This window comes from Vipera berus (assembly GCF_964194415.1).
Source record: "Vipera berus genome assembly, chromosome: 1".
Taxonomy (NCBI): Eukaryota; Metazoa; Chordata; class Lepidosauria; order Squamata; family Viperidae; genus Vipera; species Vipera berus.
Genome location: NC_138202.1, coordinates 159,717,533 through 159,733,987, shown reverse-complemented (window position 1 = coordinate 159,733,987; position 16,455 = coordinate 159,717,533). Strand labels below are relative to the sequence as shown.

The 16,455-nt window shown below is 39.3% G+C and overlaps 1 protein-coding gene across 3 annotated transcripts in view; it reads right to left on the bottom strand.

Moving 5' to 3' along the window:
* Positions 1-16,455, bottom strand: part of RAPGEF4 (Rap guanine nucleotide exchange factor 4) — a 182,544-nt gene that overhangs the window by 70,587 nt on the left and 95,502 nt on the right. For 2 of the 3 annotated variants that reach the window (XM_081313436.1, XM_081313437.1), the window contains exons 5-6: positions 13,829-13,901; positions 9,691-9,750 (exon numbers count right to left, since the gene is read on the bottom strand). In XM_081313436.1, the coding sequence (XP_081169562.1) occupies positions 9,691-9,750; positions 13,829-13,901 (133 nt within the window). Of the gene's footprint in view, positions 1-9,685; positions 9,751-13,828; positions 13,902-16,455 lie in introns of all 3 variants that reach the window. The other variant, XM_081313438.1, reaches the window with a different exon arrangement.

Sequence of the window (16,455 nt, the reverse complement as noted above, 5' to 3'; positions counted from 1 at the left end):
CTAGATTAGACCCACCATAGTGTGGACAAATACCTAAAAGCTGGTTAACAATGGGAAGGAAAACTTGATGCGGATGCAGTGGGATCCAACTGTTTCACACCTTACAGTTTAATCTTCATGCTGAGTGGACTAGATCAGTGGTATGGGTACCACCTGTGGTACAATGGCACCTGGCAGGTGGTACGCGACCATCCTAGAAAAGTGGTAGCGGGGGGGGGGAATGAGCTGAACCAGTGGCAGCACCGTACAAGCCTGAGCGAGAGACAGCTGGAGCTGCAGGGCTGTCAGGGCTCAGCAGAAGCGCCAGGATCAACACCACTTTTCAGCTGATCGGCGCTTCTTCAGGGCTCAGCGGAAGCACCAGGATCAGCGCCAGGCTCCAGCTGGAACTCGGCGCTGATCCTGGCACTTCTGCTGAGCCCAGAAGAAGCGCTGATCAACTGGAATATTGCAGCATCCCCAGGGTCTTGTGATTTACATTCAGATGCTTGGCAACTGATTCATATTTATGATGGTCACAGTGTCCCAGGGTCATGTGAAGTGACCAAAACCTGCTGCAACCACCCAGCAGACGGGGGAAAATAAAAACCAAACACCCCCATCCCACCCCCGCTGCCAATCCTCAACAGAAATGCTCGCAAGGAAAACCTCAGACAGGAGGAAGAGCGCTGCCGGGCGGGCAGGCAGGTGACTTACTCGGCTGTGGCTTGGGGGCCACTTTTTTCAGTGCCATTGTAACTTTGAACTATCACTAAGCAAACTGTTGTAAGTCAAGGACTACCTGTACTTCATCACAGTCAGCCAGATGTTCAGACTGGATTTGGCATTTTTGTCTACCTATCGAGTCCTTACCAACGACCTGGGATAGGCAGATGTGGATGTTTGATGGTATTACAGATATCGTTGCAGGATGGAAGCAGTTCCTAGTAAGGCCGCCTTTTGCAACTGACTAATGCCGAATTTCTCAATGCCAATGGTGTTCAAGTGATGCTCCAGTTGTTTTGGGATTGCACCCAAGGTGCCTATTACTATTGGTACTACCCTTGCTTGCCTGTGCCACAGTCTTTCTATTATTATTATTATTATTATTATTATTATTATTATTATTATTATTATTATTATTATTATTATTATTATTATTATTATTATTATTATTATTTGGTCCAGCTTGAAAAGCGAAACCTTATATCATATATTTTGTGAGCCATAAACTGGAGAATATATTTAGTATATTTCATCTGTTTTACTAGTGACACAAACTCTAACTATTTGTTATCCTTTCCCAGAAAACAGAGAATCTAAAAACTGAAAAGAAAATTATTTTGGCTTTCCAATATGCCATTGTATCTCTAATCAGCATTGAAGCACAGTCAGTGATAGCTAAATACCCCCAATGTTAACCTTGGCATGGAAGAATATGGCCTGGGATGTACTCCAATTCCATTCAGTCAGCACAGCAAAGCTCCCTCTACAATGCATTCAGCATTTTGAGAAAGGAAGATATTCTCCAGCAATAAAATTTGAAAGCTGACCAATTGACTGTAAGGGAGAGAAGGCTGCATGTGATCTTTTATTACCAAATCTCACTGGGGTTTTGTATGCTTTAAAGAAAGTAAATCTCCCGGAAATTCCCTACTTTCAATTTATGGCTAAGAAAGGTAAGAAGGGACATATTTGGCTGGCTAGCTATTTATTTATTATTTACCTACAGTTGCAAGAAAAGTATGTGAACCCTTTGGGATTACGTGGAGTTTTGCATGAATTGGCCATAAAATGCGCTCTAAACGTCATGTAAGTCCCAACAATAGAAAAACACAGTCTGCTTAAAATAATACTACACAAACATTAGCTGTTGTCATGTTTTAATTGAACGTAAGATGGAAACATTCACAGTGCAGGGTGGAAAAAGTATGTGAACCTTTGGACTTAATAACTGGTTGACCCTCCTTTGGCAAAAATAACCTCAACCAAACGTTTCCTGTAGTTGCAGATCAGACCTGCACAACGATCTGGAGTAATTTTGGACTCCTCTGCACAAAACTGTTTCAGTGTGGCAATATTCTTGGGATGTCTGGTGTGAATCGCTTTCTTAAGGTCATGCCACAGCATTTCAATCGGGTTGAGGTCAGGACTCAGACTGGGCCACTCCAGAAGGCGTATTCTGTTCTGTTGAAGCCATTGTTTTGTTGAATTACTTGTATGCTTTGGGTCATTGTCCTGTTGCATCACCCATCCTCTGCGGAGCTTCAGTTGGCGGACAGATGGTCGTACGTTTTCCTGCAAAATGTCCTGATAAACTCTGGAATTCATTTTCCCATCAATGACAACAATCCGTCCAGGCCCTGAGGCAGCAAAGCAGCCCCAAACCATGATGCTCCCTCTGCCATGTTTTACAGTGGGAATGAGTTTTTGATGTTGGTGTGCTGTGCCTTTTTTTCTCCACACATAGTGTTGTGTGTTTTTCCCAAACAACTCAATTTTGGTTTCATCTGTCCACAGTATATTTTGCCAGTAGTGCTGTGGAACATCCAGGTGCTCTTTTGCAAACTTCAAACGTGCTGCAATATTTTTTTTGGACAGCAATGGCTTCCTCCGTGGTGTCCTCCCATGTACTCCATTCTTGTTTAATGTTTTCCTTATTGTAGATGTGTCAACAAAAATGTTAGCATGTGCCAGAGATTTCTGTAGGTCTTTAGCTGACACTCTAGGATTCTTCTTTACCTCATTAAGCATTATGCGCTGTGCTCTTGCAGTCATTTTTACAGGACGACCACGCCTAGGGAGAGTAGCAACAGTGCTAAACTTTCTCCATTTGTAGACAGTCTGTCTTACCGTGGACACATGAACATCAAGGCTTTTGGAGATACTTTTGTAACCCTTTCCAGCTTCATGCAAGTCAACAATTCTTGATCGTAGGTCTTTTCTGCGAGGCATGGTTCACATCAGACAGTGCTTCTTGAGACCAGTAAACGCAAAACAGGTGTGTGTTTTTAAAGGGCAGGACAGCTGTCAGCAACACATCCAATATCATCATACTGATTGGAGTCAAGGTTGGCTCACTCCTGGCTCCACTTAGCTCTTGGAGAAGTCATTAGGCTAGGGGTTCACATGCTTTTTCCACCCTGCACTGTGAATGTTTCCATCTTATGTTTAATTAAAACATGACAAACATGACTCCAGATCGTTGTGCAGGTCTGATCTGCAACTACAGGAAACGTTTGGTTGAGGTTATTGCTGCCAAAGGAGGGTCAACCAGTTATTAAGTCCAAAGGTTCACATACTTTTTCCACCCTGCACTGTGAATGTTTCCATCTTACGTTCAATTAAAACATGACAACAGCTAATGTTTGTGTAGTATTATTTTAAGCAGACTGTGTTTTTCTATTGTTGTGACTTACATGACGTTTAGAGCGCATTTTATGGCCAATTCATGCAAAACTCCACGTAATCCCAAAGGGTTCACATACTTTTTCTTGCAACTGTACTTACTTACTTACTTATAGCCGTGGTGGCGCAGTGGTTATAATGCGGTATTGCAGGCTAATTCTGCTGACTGCCAACTGCCAGCAGTTTGGCAGTTCGGTCCTAACCAGCTGAAGGTTGACTCAGCCTTCCATCTTTCCGAGGTGGGCAAAATGAGGACCCGGATTGTTGGGGGAAATAGGCTGACTCTGTAAACTGCTTAGAGGGGGCTGTAAAGCACTGTGAAGCGGTATATAAGGCTAAGTGCTATTGCTATTATTTGTTTATTTATTTGTTTATTTTCAGTTTTTAAATTAGTTTATCAAAATATAAAATACAAAAATATAAGGAAAAATGAAAATAAAGATAAATAGGGGAAGAAAAAGGGAAAGAGAAAAATGTAGGGTGGTGGGGGGAAATCATTGATTTCTGATTCCTCTTGCAGCAGTACAAAAAGGTAACCTCTCTTTTTTTTCTTTCGTATAATATATACCGTATTTTCCGGCGTATAAGACGACTGGGCGTATAAGATGACCCCCTACATTTCCTGTTAAATTATAGGGTTTGGGCTATACTCGCCGTATAAGACTACCCCTCTTCCAACGCACACCAAATAAAAATTAAAAAACATCAGATTTGATTTTAATATGGTAATTTTAATTCAAATGCTTATGACATGCAGGTACTTAGTAGGAAAACTGTCGTTTATAAACATAAGGCTGTTTGTCATCAAACATGTAAACATAAAACAGTGCAAGTGGATTAAACTATAATAATAATAATAATAATAATAATAATAATAATAATAATAATAATAATAAGTTGGAAGGGACCTTGGAGGTCATCTAGTCCAATCCCCTGCTAAGGCAGGAAACCCTATACCATTTCAGACAAATGGCTGTCCAGTCTCTTCTTAAAAACTTCCAGTGTTGGAGCATTCACCACTTCTGGAGGCAGGTTGTTCCAGTGGTTAATTGTTCTAACTGTCAGGAAGTTTCTCCTTAGTTCTAGGTTGGTTCTCTCCTTGACTAGTTTCCATCCATTGCTTCTTGTCCTGCTTTCAGGTGCTTTGGAGAATAGCTTGGCTCCCTCTTCTTTGTGGCAGCCCCTGAGATATTGGATCACTGCTATCATGTCACCCCTCACCCTTCTCTTCGTTAAAGTACACATACCCAATTCCAGCAACCATTTCCTATTTTCCTAATTCACTTTTTTACTTTTCCTAATTCACTCTAAAGCTTTCCCTGCGCAGAGCCTTAAGTAACACCAGCTGCCTGCAATTAGTGCAGGTTCTCATCCCACCAGGCTCAAGGTTGAGTCAGCCTTCCATCCTTCCGAGGTAGGTAAAATGAGGACTCAGATTGTTGGGAGCAATAAGCTGACTTCGTAATAATGCTGCTTGTGGGGGGGGGGTGAAAGCTCTAATAAGCAGGCATATACATAGAATGAAGGCTATTGCTAAGCACATTGATTTGTGCTTTAAATTGTAAGCCGCCCTGAGTCTTCGGAGAAGGGCGGGATATAAATGGGATTAAAAAAAAAAGACCAAATGGGAGATCCGCTCCAGGTTTTCCAGCTAGCCCGCCCAGTTCCTGAGTCAAATGTGTCCTTAGAGCTAAGCAGCTGCTCTGGCTACAGCATTCCCCACCTGCCTTTCAAGTTGCTCTTGCATTCCCCACCTGCCTACAGCTGCTCTTCAACTTTAGAAGGAAAGACGCCCAGACCCCAGCCTGTAAAAAATCACAGACTGCAGCTTCTACTCCAATTGGTCCCGCTTTCCCTGCGCAGACTAAATGGAAGATCCGCTCCAGGTTTTCCAGCCAGCCCTGTCCCTAAAGTTTCAGCACCCAGCGTATAAGACGACCCCTGACTTTTGAGAAGATTTTCATGGGTTAAAAAGTTGTCTTATACGCCGGAAACTACGGTACTAGCTATTTCTATAATACCAAACCTATCTAATCAGCAAAACCTAAAATCAAAGTATCATTTTTTCCACCCGAAGCACAAAGTCCAAACATGGTTTCCAAGTAGAAACAAGTGATTTATTTGTTTTATTTATTTTATTTACTTACTTATTAACTTATTTATTTAATTATTTTATGTGGCACTATTACTCAGCTTTCTGCCTCCAGTGCATTCATAGCTTCATCACCTTTCATCCTTTCAATAGCCCCACCTAAGGTCATCTTATCTAAATTTTTTATTGTCACTATCTTATGTATGATATCCTATATTCTATTGATTTTTTTAAAAGAATTATTCAATAACACTTCACAAACTTCCCTGTTTATGCTAGAAAAGCATTGGCTTCTTTTTATGTTGAAGAGTAATTCAATGTAAAATAAATCCATACAGTGAACAGGAGTTCGCTGTTGTCTTTTTCTAAAAGGATGTAATAAAAATATACTTGCAATGCAATTCCAAGGGAAAAAAGTCACAATTTCAATAGAATTTATTCTGAAGTAAGTTTAGTTTCCCCCCCCTCCCCGCTCTTGATCTATACTGTAATCAAATTTAGGATGCTACAATTTTCCTAAGGAACCTCACATCCTGGATTTAAAGAAATATTTGGGGGCCCTGATCTTTTTTCCTGTGTTATAACAATGGAAATTGCTAACAAAGTGTCACATGTTAATCCCACCCAGGAGTGTTTATTTTCATGCAGGATGAGCGTAGGGCGGGAAGTACATTCTAAGACAGAAGGAAAAGCAAGGAGATGCAACAACGCTAGCAAAGATATTAAAGATTTAAAAGATGTTTTAAAACGATCAGTCTGTCTAGGCTGGGAAACAGAAGAGACAGGAAACAGTGGATTTGAATATGAAGGAAAAAGTTTGTGTGTGTATTTATATTTAATGGAACAGTTATTGTCCCTTGATTATCTTGTGCCTAAACCATTCCTTCTTGAGATTTGTTAATTCTTTAATCCTAGGAAATAAAAATAGATGCACTAAGAAAAAGCTCTTTACGTATAAATAAAAATAAATCCAGTTTTATTGGGCTGTTTTCTAATTTCAGTTTTAATAAGAAGTCATGTCTTTCTACAGGAAAGAGCAGATTTAATAATCAAGTAATATCCCAAGGGGATAAAATATTTTGGATCTTTGTTTACAACTTTTGAGGAAGGGAAGGGAAGGATCTAAATAGATGTGTTTTGCCAGGGAAAGGCTTAACAGGGGTAGGCAACCTTGGCTCCTTTTTGACTCGTGGACTTCAACTCCCAGAATTCCTGAGCCAGGCATGCTGAGGAATTCTGGGAGTTGAAGTCCGTGAGTCATAAAAGAGCCAAGGTTGCCTACCCCTGGCTTAACACATAAATTTCCACCTAGAGCGGCAAAACATTATGCTACCAAAAATTCATCACTTTATCTTTAAATTCTGAAGGCTAGAAATTAGGGTCCATGTGATGAAGACATTTATTTATTTATTCATTCATTCATTTATTCATACAGACAGACAATTTAGCAGCTGCCTGGCTCAAAAAGATTCTGGGTAGCTTACAGTACAATAAAAGAAAGCAAAATAATTAGTGCCTCAGAGAGAAATATATTAACCCTCCCCTTCAAAAAAATATCCATCCAGCAGAAGCTCGGTGTTTATTCTAACCAGAACCTGGGATAATAGCTAGATCTTTAATAGCATCCTAAAAAATCATCAGGGTGGAAAGCTCTCTGGATCTTTTGAAAAATATTATTCTAGAGGCAGGGACTCCACTGAAGAACAAAACATATAGACCTAATACTGGCTCAGTTACACATGTCTTTCAATCAAAAACCAAAAGTGAAACATTGTTCTCAGGATGGATACCATACAGATTTCCATGTTCACTGCACTTCAGTACTGGTTATTGATTAATTTAGAATTCCATGATTTATTTTTTTTTAAAAAAGATGAAATTACTCCAGAAAATGTTTGCAAATGTTTGGTTATGTTTTTTGGATTTTTTTTTTCTCCCCTTAAATCCCGTGTAGATATTTTCTGGAATGGCCTCGCTGTTTATTACCGTCCTTACATCAGGGTTTTTCAAATGGTGTTCAATGGAAAACTAGGATTCCATTATTAGAACATGGGAGAGAGGAAATGTGAAAGAGAAGCTTCACTTAAACCGAGCCATTTTTCTATCACTAGAGCCTGGCCAGATGATCAGAGTTTCCGGGATTTTTTTTAAAAAACAAAAAGTTCCACAGTTGAAACAGGTTTTAAACCCCCAGCTCGGCTCGGCTTCCACCAACATTTCCAATTTCTATCCAGTACCCAGTGTGGCATTCTGTTTATTTGACCGTTTGATGAAGGTCTAAGCTCACAAAGATTCTGAACAATGTGGATACATTATCACTGGAGTGGTATGGAACGAGCCTCACCAGCCGAGCTGGTCCAAGGAATATAAACCGAATCTTAAAAGTGCAAACCTAATTTGAAATATTGGGCTGCCTGAGCTGAAAGGCATGTTGGCCTCTTGCCCCTGTTCTACACATAAAAGACATCAATTGATTTAAGAAGCACGATGGCTCGTTAGGACACTGGATAGGAGGTTAGCAAGCCTGTGTTCGAAACCTGAGTGCTGCGATGGGGCAGGGTTGAGCTCCTGTCCCACCGAGGACATGAAAGGAGCCCCCAAATGGGCATCCCCTGGGCAATGGTGATGTCACCGGCTAATCCTGTCAACCTGGAACCACCTTGTTGCTTCTGACACGAGTGCTATGCTGTCAACTGAGTTTTACTTTAATATTGGTACAAGAAAAGTACCCACAACTGTAATGTATTGGGCTTTGTCTTGTTAAGGGAACACCACGTGGGTTAACTGCTGGAAGGTTGTTTAAGCAGGGAAGCTGGCTAACGGCTCCCAGCTCCTCAGACAATCCATCTCCAGCGCCGCCATTGGCTGCCTCTAAGACGGCAATAGGCTGCTTTAAACCTATTGGCCACCGCCTAGACGCCAGGGTATAAATTGCTGCATTCGCAGCCCTGTTTCTCAGTTCAGATCCTGCAAGCAATAAACAATGATCTTTGCTGAACCCACTCGCCTCGTCTCGCCATTGAAGCAACGAACCCAGTACACAACAACAACCATACCGGAGGACAAAGATCAGTTTAATGAAGCAGCACAATTTTTCTTCCAGTATCAATTTTTCTTCCTTGCCATCGATTGTCTGATGTGATCATTATCTTAGGTAAAGGTAAAGGTTCCCCCGCACATGCGTGCTAGTCGTTTCCAACTCTAGGGGCTGGTGCTCATCTCCGTTTCGATCATTATCTTACTCTGTCTCTAATAAGAGGGCTGGATCTCTATAGATATGCGTTGTGCAGAGCTCTGTTGCTGTTGTTTTTAATACAAGAGGGATTACCGGTAGGTATTGAGGCATGCAGAATGTATGCTCATTAGTTTCTGAAACTTTGAATTTAACTAAACATGAATCAATTTATATTTTCTATCTGCAGTATCTTATTACCACAGAGTAAGGAAGTGGCTTATCCTGTCAAAATTAATCATCACTGGTTTAGTTGTATTTTTCCAATCAATGGTATACAAACAGAATGCTTCTACAAGTTCAATCTCAGAAATGAGTATTTTCCTCTTAGGTCTATTTTTATTCTCCACATTAATCATAGTGACACTGGTATTTCCTGTGTTTTGATGTATTTATTCTGCCATGGGTGAAAATGTGTAGACCTTTGCCTTACTAAAATATACACATTTTTTACAAATATCAGTGTATGCATTTCTATGCTTTGACTGCAGGTAGTCCTCAACTTACGATCAGAACTGAGCCCAACATTTCTGGTGCTAAGTGAGACATTTGTTAAGTGAATTTTGCCCCAATTTTATGACCTTTCTTGCCACATTTGTTTTTGAATCACTTCAGCTGTTAATTTAGTAACAGTTGTTAAGTGAATCCGGCTTCCCCATTGACTTTACTTGTCAGAAGGTCGCAAAAGATGATCACTTGACCCAGGACACTGCAGTTGTCACAACTATGAGTCAGTTGCCAAGCAGCTGAATTTTGATTTCACAACCATGGGAATGCCGCAATGACATAAGTGTGGAAAATGGTCATAAGTCACTCTTTTCGGTGTTGTTGTAACTTCAAACAGTCGCTAAACAATGTGTTGTAAGTCGAGGACTACCTGTATTGCTTTCTCAAGAAATTAATTTAGTTATATGCATGGTGATGCCTGGTGCTTCTTCTCCTCCCCCCAAAACAAAATGAACAAAATTATTTACCTTACTGCTGTTCTTAGAGATTGAACAGAGGCTACTATTAGACATATTCTCCTTGTCAGGCATCCCTGTGAAAATAGGGAATATATTAAGATTTATTGCTTATGGATTAACAATGGACAATGTGAAATTTGAGCGGGCCACGAACAAGAAGTATATATCGGAGGTGGTGACCCTTTGAGAGCTGTATGCAACGAAATTTCATTTTGATGTATGCCGATTGGTATACATTCAAAGTGACAATAAAGTTATCATCATCAATTCCTACTCTGTTTGAGAGTATCTTTTCACTAATACCGTGAACCTTAATTAAGCATAACATTGTCATCATAGTATAAATTGTTTACTGAGGCTAAGGATCCTGTCCAACTGCTCCAGAAGTTGAAATACACAGGGGTGTCAAACTCAATTTCATTGAGGGCCGCATCAGCACTGCGGTTGCCCTCAGGGGGCCGGGTGGGTGTGGCCAGGGTGGGCGTGGCCTACTGGGTGGGTGTGGCTAGAGTGCGTATGGCCTACTGGGTGGGCGTGGCCAGCTCTACATCGTTCGCATCAAAGGTGCCTATGGGGGCCTGGGCAGGAGTGGGGCAGATCTGAGGGTCTCTGGCAGACGGAGGGTCTCTGGGCCAGGGCCAAGGCAGTGGGGGCCGTTCCCTCACTGTTTCCAGGATGGCTTCGCGGGCCACATGAAACCACTTTGCGGGCCGCATCCGGCCCTCGGGCCTTGTGTTTGACATGTCTGAAATACAGCATATCCTTCAGCTTTTTACTTTTTCAAGGGGAAAAAAACAGGAAATGTTTCAAATAAACTTTATTAAATCATTTAAAATCCCCATGGCCACTGAACAAATGGTTGAGGAACACAGTGATTGATATCTGATGCTGGCTTTTTTAAAAAAAGCAACGGAACAAGATTGATACAGACTTCAGGAAAAAAACAACAACAAATTAACGGGAGTGGTTGGGACTAGATTAAATATTTTTAAAACAAAGAGAAAGCTTGTAAAAGCAGCTTGCTTCTTTCTTAAGCCTATGGAAAGATATTTCTTAAGCCTATACAAACATCTTATTCTTGAACGATAAAAGTAAATATGAAGTCTCCTTTGAGCTAATCTTTCTTTGAGTCACTTCATATCCATTTCTGTGTATTTTCTTGGCAACAGGACGGGTAATTTGGAACTGTCTTCCTGTGAGATGCTTTTTCAATTTGCCAATTTAGATTACAATTCTGGTATTTCCCAGAAGTCTCCCATTCAACTAGATGCAGGAATTCTTTTATTAAATTTAAAAAATTGATCACGTCTGGCAGCAGGATAATATTTCCCCAATAATATTCAGTAGGTGCTTGTAGCAATTGTAAAAAAGAATACTGTAATGAGTCACAATGGACGTTCTATCTGATATCCCACACAATACTGAAGAAAGCCCACTGAATCCTTCTGAGGTAACAAATGATACCTTTTTGTGGTCGTAGGCTCTTCAATGGTGCCAACCTGCCCAAGATTATTTATTTCAATGAGAGGCAAGAAAAGCCTGATGTTTTGCCTAACCTTTTATATCCTGGAACTCTACCAGATGCTTGTCTGAATACTGCCTACAAGGCTACTGATTTGGCTGAAGTGATGATCAGGCTCCTTATTCCTTTTAACCGTACACATTTATACACATAAATAAGAATTAGATTCTTATTTTTCTCTGGGTGAGAAAAATAAAGAAATAAAGGAAGAAAGTGTGAGGAACTCAATCTTAAGTCTCTTAAGTCTCCACATGGAGGCGTCTTTATTCCTGTGTAAAGACTGGATGAGGCATTTGCAGTACGTTACATATGCTGTATATGTTGCAACATAAGACATACTTGCAATTTAAGACCTTTAGCCAAGTACCGTAAGTTATCACTGTGATGTTTTGGGGTGAGAGAGTAAACCCTGAAGAATTTCCTTCTTCCCATTCACCAACTTTTGAATCCTTGCAAAGGGATGATTTTCCTTAAGCACCAGTGGAGAAACACAAAATATAAGTTGACTGACCATGGCTATATGTTCAGGTCTGAACCTACCCTAGGAGGATAATGGACAGAAAGAATCATTACTTCTCTTTTACTATATTGGAAAGGGTGTTATCTGGTAACCCTGTTTAGGGTAGCCTATTCACTTTTAAGGAAAGGGCCACAAGTAGATCCCATGTCTGGTTACTTTGACTAGTTAGTCTAATATTTTGTTATTCAACTTCACCAAAGTCTTGGGTATTCCTGACTAGGGTCCATGTGGTAAAGCCTGGGGGTCACAATGTTATGGTGGTTCTACTCTTTCCTTAGAGGGGGTAGGGAAGAGACATCAGTCAAGCAGTTGCTCATTTGTAGGGTGCTACAGAGTTTAGTGCTTTCTCCCCCTGCTGTTTAACACTTAAACAAAAATGCTGGGGGGAGGATAACCATTGGTTCAGGATGTGGTATCATACGTATTGATGGTGTCCAACTATATATCATTATCCCAAGCCACTTGGGAGATGCTGTCAAGAGGCTGTGAGGGATGGGACAAAACAAATTGAAGACGAATTCAAGCAAGTTAGAGCTATGATTTGATTGCTGAGGTACACAGACAACGTTGTCTTTGGAATGGGATGGCACTACTCTGAGGGAGGAGGCCTGTGATTTGAGACTCTCTTGGACTCATGAGGTGGAGGCCCGGGGGACACTTTGCTCCATTCTAGCTGAAGCAATAGATAGAGCATCAGGGTCAGTTCTGAAGACCCTTAATTGATCCAGAACACATGGCCTTGTTGTTGTCAATGCAACAACCTGCCAACATAAGCATGTAACATCTGTACTTCAGGCCATGCATTGTTTCTCTATGAGCTTCCAATTGAAATTTAAAGTGCTACGTTGACCTTTAAAGCCCTCCATGGTTTGGCACCAGAGTACATGCAGGAATGTCTTTTTGTCCCATGGGCCAACTGAGACACTCTGGATGAACTCGCTCATGGTTCCCCAATTTTGTGAGGTAGAGAGATAGAGGGTTATAAAGGTACATTTTCTGTGGGTATACCCATACCTTGGAACAATCTCTCTTAGAAATTTGGTTTGCTCCTGTTCTATTGCTTTCAAGGTATCAGGTTTCAATTTCAAGGTAGTAGAAACTAAGTTATTTGTACAGTCCTGGGGGTAATACCTAACTGGACTGGATGGAATAATTGTGAGATTATGTAGTGAATATAATGAATTATTTTGATATGATTACTATTATTATTATTATTGATATGTTCTGTTAAAAATAGTTTTAGGTCTGATCTATCTGATAGGGCTAACATCAAGCTTGCATATCTAAATGTGCTTCTCTTCCTCTCTCTCTTTTTCTTCATGTTAATTAGAAAGTAGGAGGAACTAAGTTGCTTTTGTGAATCATTTTTTTTGATCCAAGATTAAGCCTTATTTATCTGATCATTGCCTTGGCAACTGATCTTCTGTCTGTCCTTCAAGGCCATTCTCTACACTCACTATAGATTGTTTTAAATTATTTTTATATTCTTTTACCATGAATGTTTTATTACATTATTGATGCATATGAACCATTGAGAGACTTTTTGATGGCAGTGAAGTACAAATAAAATCAATAAATAAACAAAGAAAATATCAAGGCTTTGTACTGCTGAAATGAAGTAGTAAATACTGTTTACTCCTAATAACTGGTATCCAAGATATATTCAATATCCAGTTAGCCAACTTCTTTCTACAAAAACCTACAAACATTCCTCTCCCTCCCTGACAAGAACAATTATTATTAATTTTTAATTGTTATTGATTAAATTAAGTAATTTGTTGCCTTTTCATGACACCTCAGAAGAGCTGCCTTATGGTAGGATTGCCTTGATCAATGATCCTCTTCATAAAAATGGTTATCATGGGTATGACTGATTTTCAAAGCTTTTGGCATGAATGATGATAATTTATTATGAATGGAACTGATTATCTATCTATCAATCTATCCATCCATCCATCTATTATCTACCCAGTTTCACCATAATTAACAGAGCTTATTATATATAAGACTAGCTGAGTAAAATCCTTTTCCTTTACCTTTATTGTCAAATATTGTCACTGGAATGGATGACACAAATAGATTTTTATGTTTGCGTTTCTTGTGTACTTACTATCATTGTTGGAGCCAGTTTCCATAGCACCATAAGGAGGAGCCAGAAGTCCAGACATATACTGTCGATATTTCTGGGGGAGAAAATACATGATAATATCATTTTGATTGAAATATTTACAGCCATATGTTAATTTTTTTTAAAAAAACTAATTTCTAGAGTTACACAATATGTTCATGTGCTCTTTCCCTTTTTCACTCTAAGTTCATTGGGGAAAAAAACCACAGATATTAAACCCTCAGGTAAAATAACAGTGTATATAAAGATGTTCACAAAAGATCACTTAAAATTAATCATAAGTTTGGTGATATCCAGATTATTAAGATTTGATGAAGTTATCTAGAACATTGTAGCTATCTCACCTACTAGATGTTGGTTCTTATGTTGGCCTAGTTGAGGGGTAGGCAACCTCGGCTCTTTTATGACTCATGGACTTCCAGAATTCCTGAGTCAGCATAGCCCAGTTGAATGACCTGCCATTTATGCTATTCTGCAGAGAGTTTAAAGCACTTTTTCCTTCTCTCTCTTGAAATCAACCCAGTTAACTACAATGCATCTAGTCCAGGTTTGCACTAGTCTGTATATTAAGTACGGCATATCTAACAGAATGATTTTTTAAAAAATATCTGTATTAACCTAGACTTTATCATACCACAAATATCCATGGCACCCCAATTCAGATCATATCTTTCTAACTCTAGAAGTATTATATTACTCAGCAGTATCCACTCTTTCATCTAAATCAAACAGCAAGCTGCAAAATTCCATCTCAAATCCAACTCTCCACTTTCATTTGCATTTTGTTAACATCTTTTATTTAACTTGTGGTTTTTTTTAATTCTGCCACACAAATCTAGATGTATCCTTTCGCCCCCCCCCGCCTTTAAAAGATGCATCAGTTTTCATCCAAAACAAAAACATTATTTTAGACAACATATTTTTTCATGAAAATCCTCCCTACCTTATCAGTTTAAACCATTGCTTTATTAAGCCTTATACCATGGCTTCGGAAATTTCTGATGTTATGATTTCATGCCTACAAACCATGATGAATTAGTGGTATAGAAATGAAATAAATAATAATGATTAATCAGTTAAGAGAATCAGGGCCAGACATTCTTCACTTTCTGCCTTTGTACCCCTCCAAAGCTACCACCACCATTTTAAATCACTGAAAATAATATCGATTTCATTCAATTTATTTTAAATGCAAATAAAATGAATTTAAATTAAATTACTCTCATGGCTCCAACTATCTGTTGGAGTGCAGTCCCCAAGAGGTCTCTCCAAGGCTAAATCTAGACTTCTTTTTTTGGGGGGGGGGGAAGTAGATCACTGATTTAAATGATAGATGTCGTAACCATTTCCTTCAAAGATTCTGCCAATCTTTATTCCCCTTTGATATAGTGCTGAAGAAGTAGGACTAGTGGAGAAAGACCAAGAATGTGAGATGTACACTAGTCAAAAATCCGGAATCTGATAGCATCTTTTCAAACTAACAAACTAATATCAAAGGCCCAAGCTCTCATGAACTGAAATAAGGAAAACTGTTTTAGTTTGAGAAGATGCTGTTAGATTCCTTATGACAGGGGTCTTCAAACTTGGCCCTTTTATGACTTGTTGGTTTCAAATCCCTGAATTCCTCAGCCAGGCTGAGGAATTCTGGGAGTTGCCCAAGTCCACAAGTCATAAAAGGGCCAAGTTTGAAGACCCCTGCCTTATGATTTCAATTCAAATAAGAACAAACTATAGTTTAATTGTTAAGCCAGACTGTAGTAAGGAATGGTTAAAATGGCTGCAGCATACTTCATTGGTTGATTTGATGTGCAATAGCCACCCACTCCAAAAGACTCTTCTAAATTTCAGTCAATATTTAATACATTTAATACTTAATACATTTAATACATATATTTAATGATTAGTTTCTGCCTTTAATGCTCATGAGTAAGGAATTAGGGAACTCCCCAAAGCAGGAGTGTGAGGCAGCTTTGGGAAAGAATGAGAATATTCCATTGACACAGGCAGTTGATCAGCTGGCTTGCACTGGCTTCCAACAACGTTAATGTTATTATTGTTACCTACAATCCATAATTCCCAAATGATTTTTAAAAGGTACCACTTCAAAAGATCACATTGTTTGAAAAGAATTACAGTTTGTTTCCAATGAAAATATTATTTTTTAACAATTCTTTCAATTTTATTCTAATACGCCAACCTGAGTTTGATCTGATAATATTTATGCATGCTCTGTTATCTCTTGCTATAACGCTAATGTATAATAGAAAAGAACCCTCCACGCTGAGATATTGAAACAGTCCTGCTGATTAACACTTTGCATATTTATAAAGGTGATTTTCAAACACGGCACTTATGCCAAACTGTCGATCACCAAGAACACATGCATTATACTCAGCCCCTAAAAAGGTGTAAATCTGGCATGGCGGCAGGTATTAAAGCCACAGCCAAGAACCCGTCACTTTCATTTCAAATATAAATATAAACCCCACTTACAGCCTGAATAATAGAGAACATCACTGAATTGTTTTAAAAAGAGCTCTAACTGTTTATTTATTTTTTAAAACGCAGCATGTATATTTCTTTATTACCTTTAGACTCCGCCTTTTCTC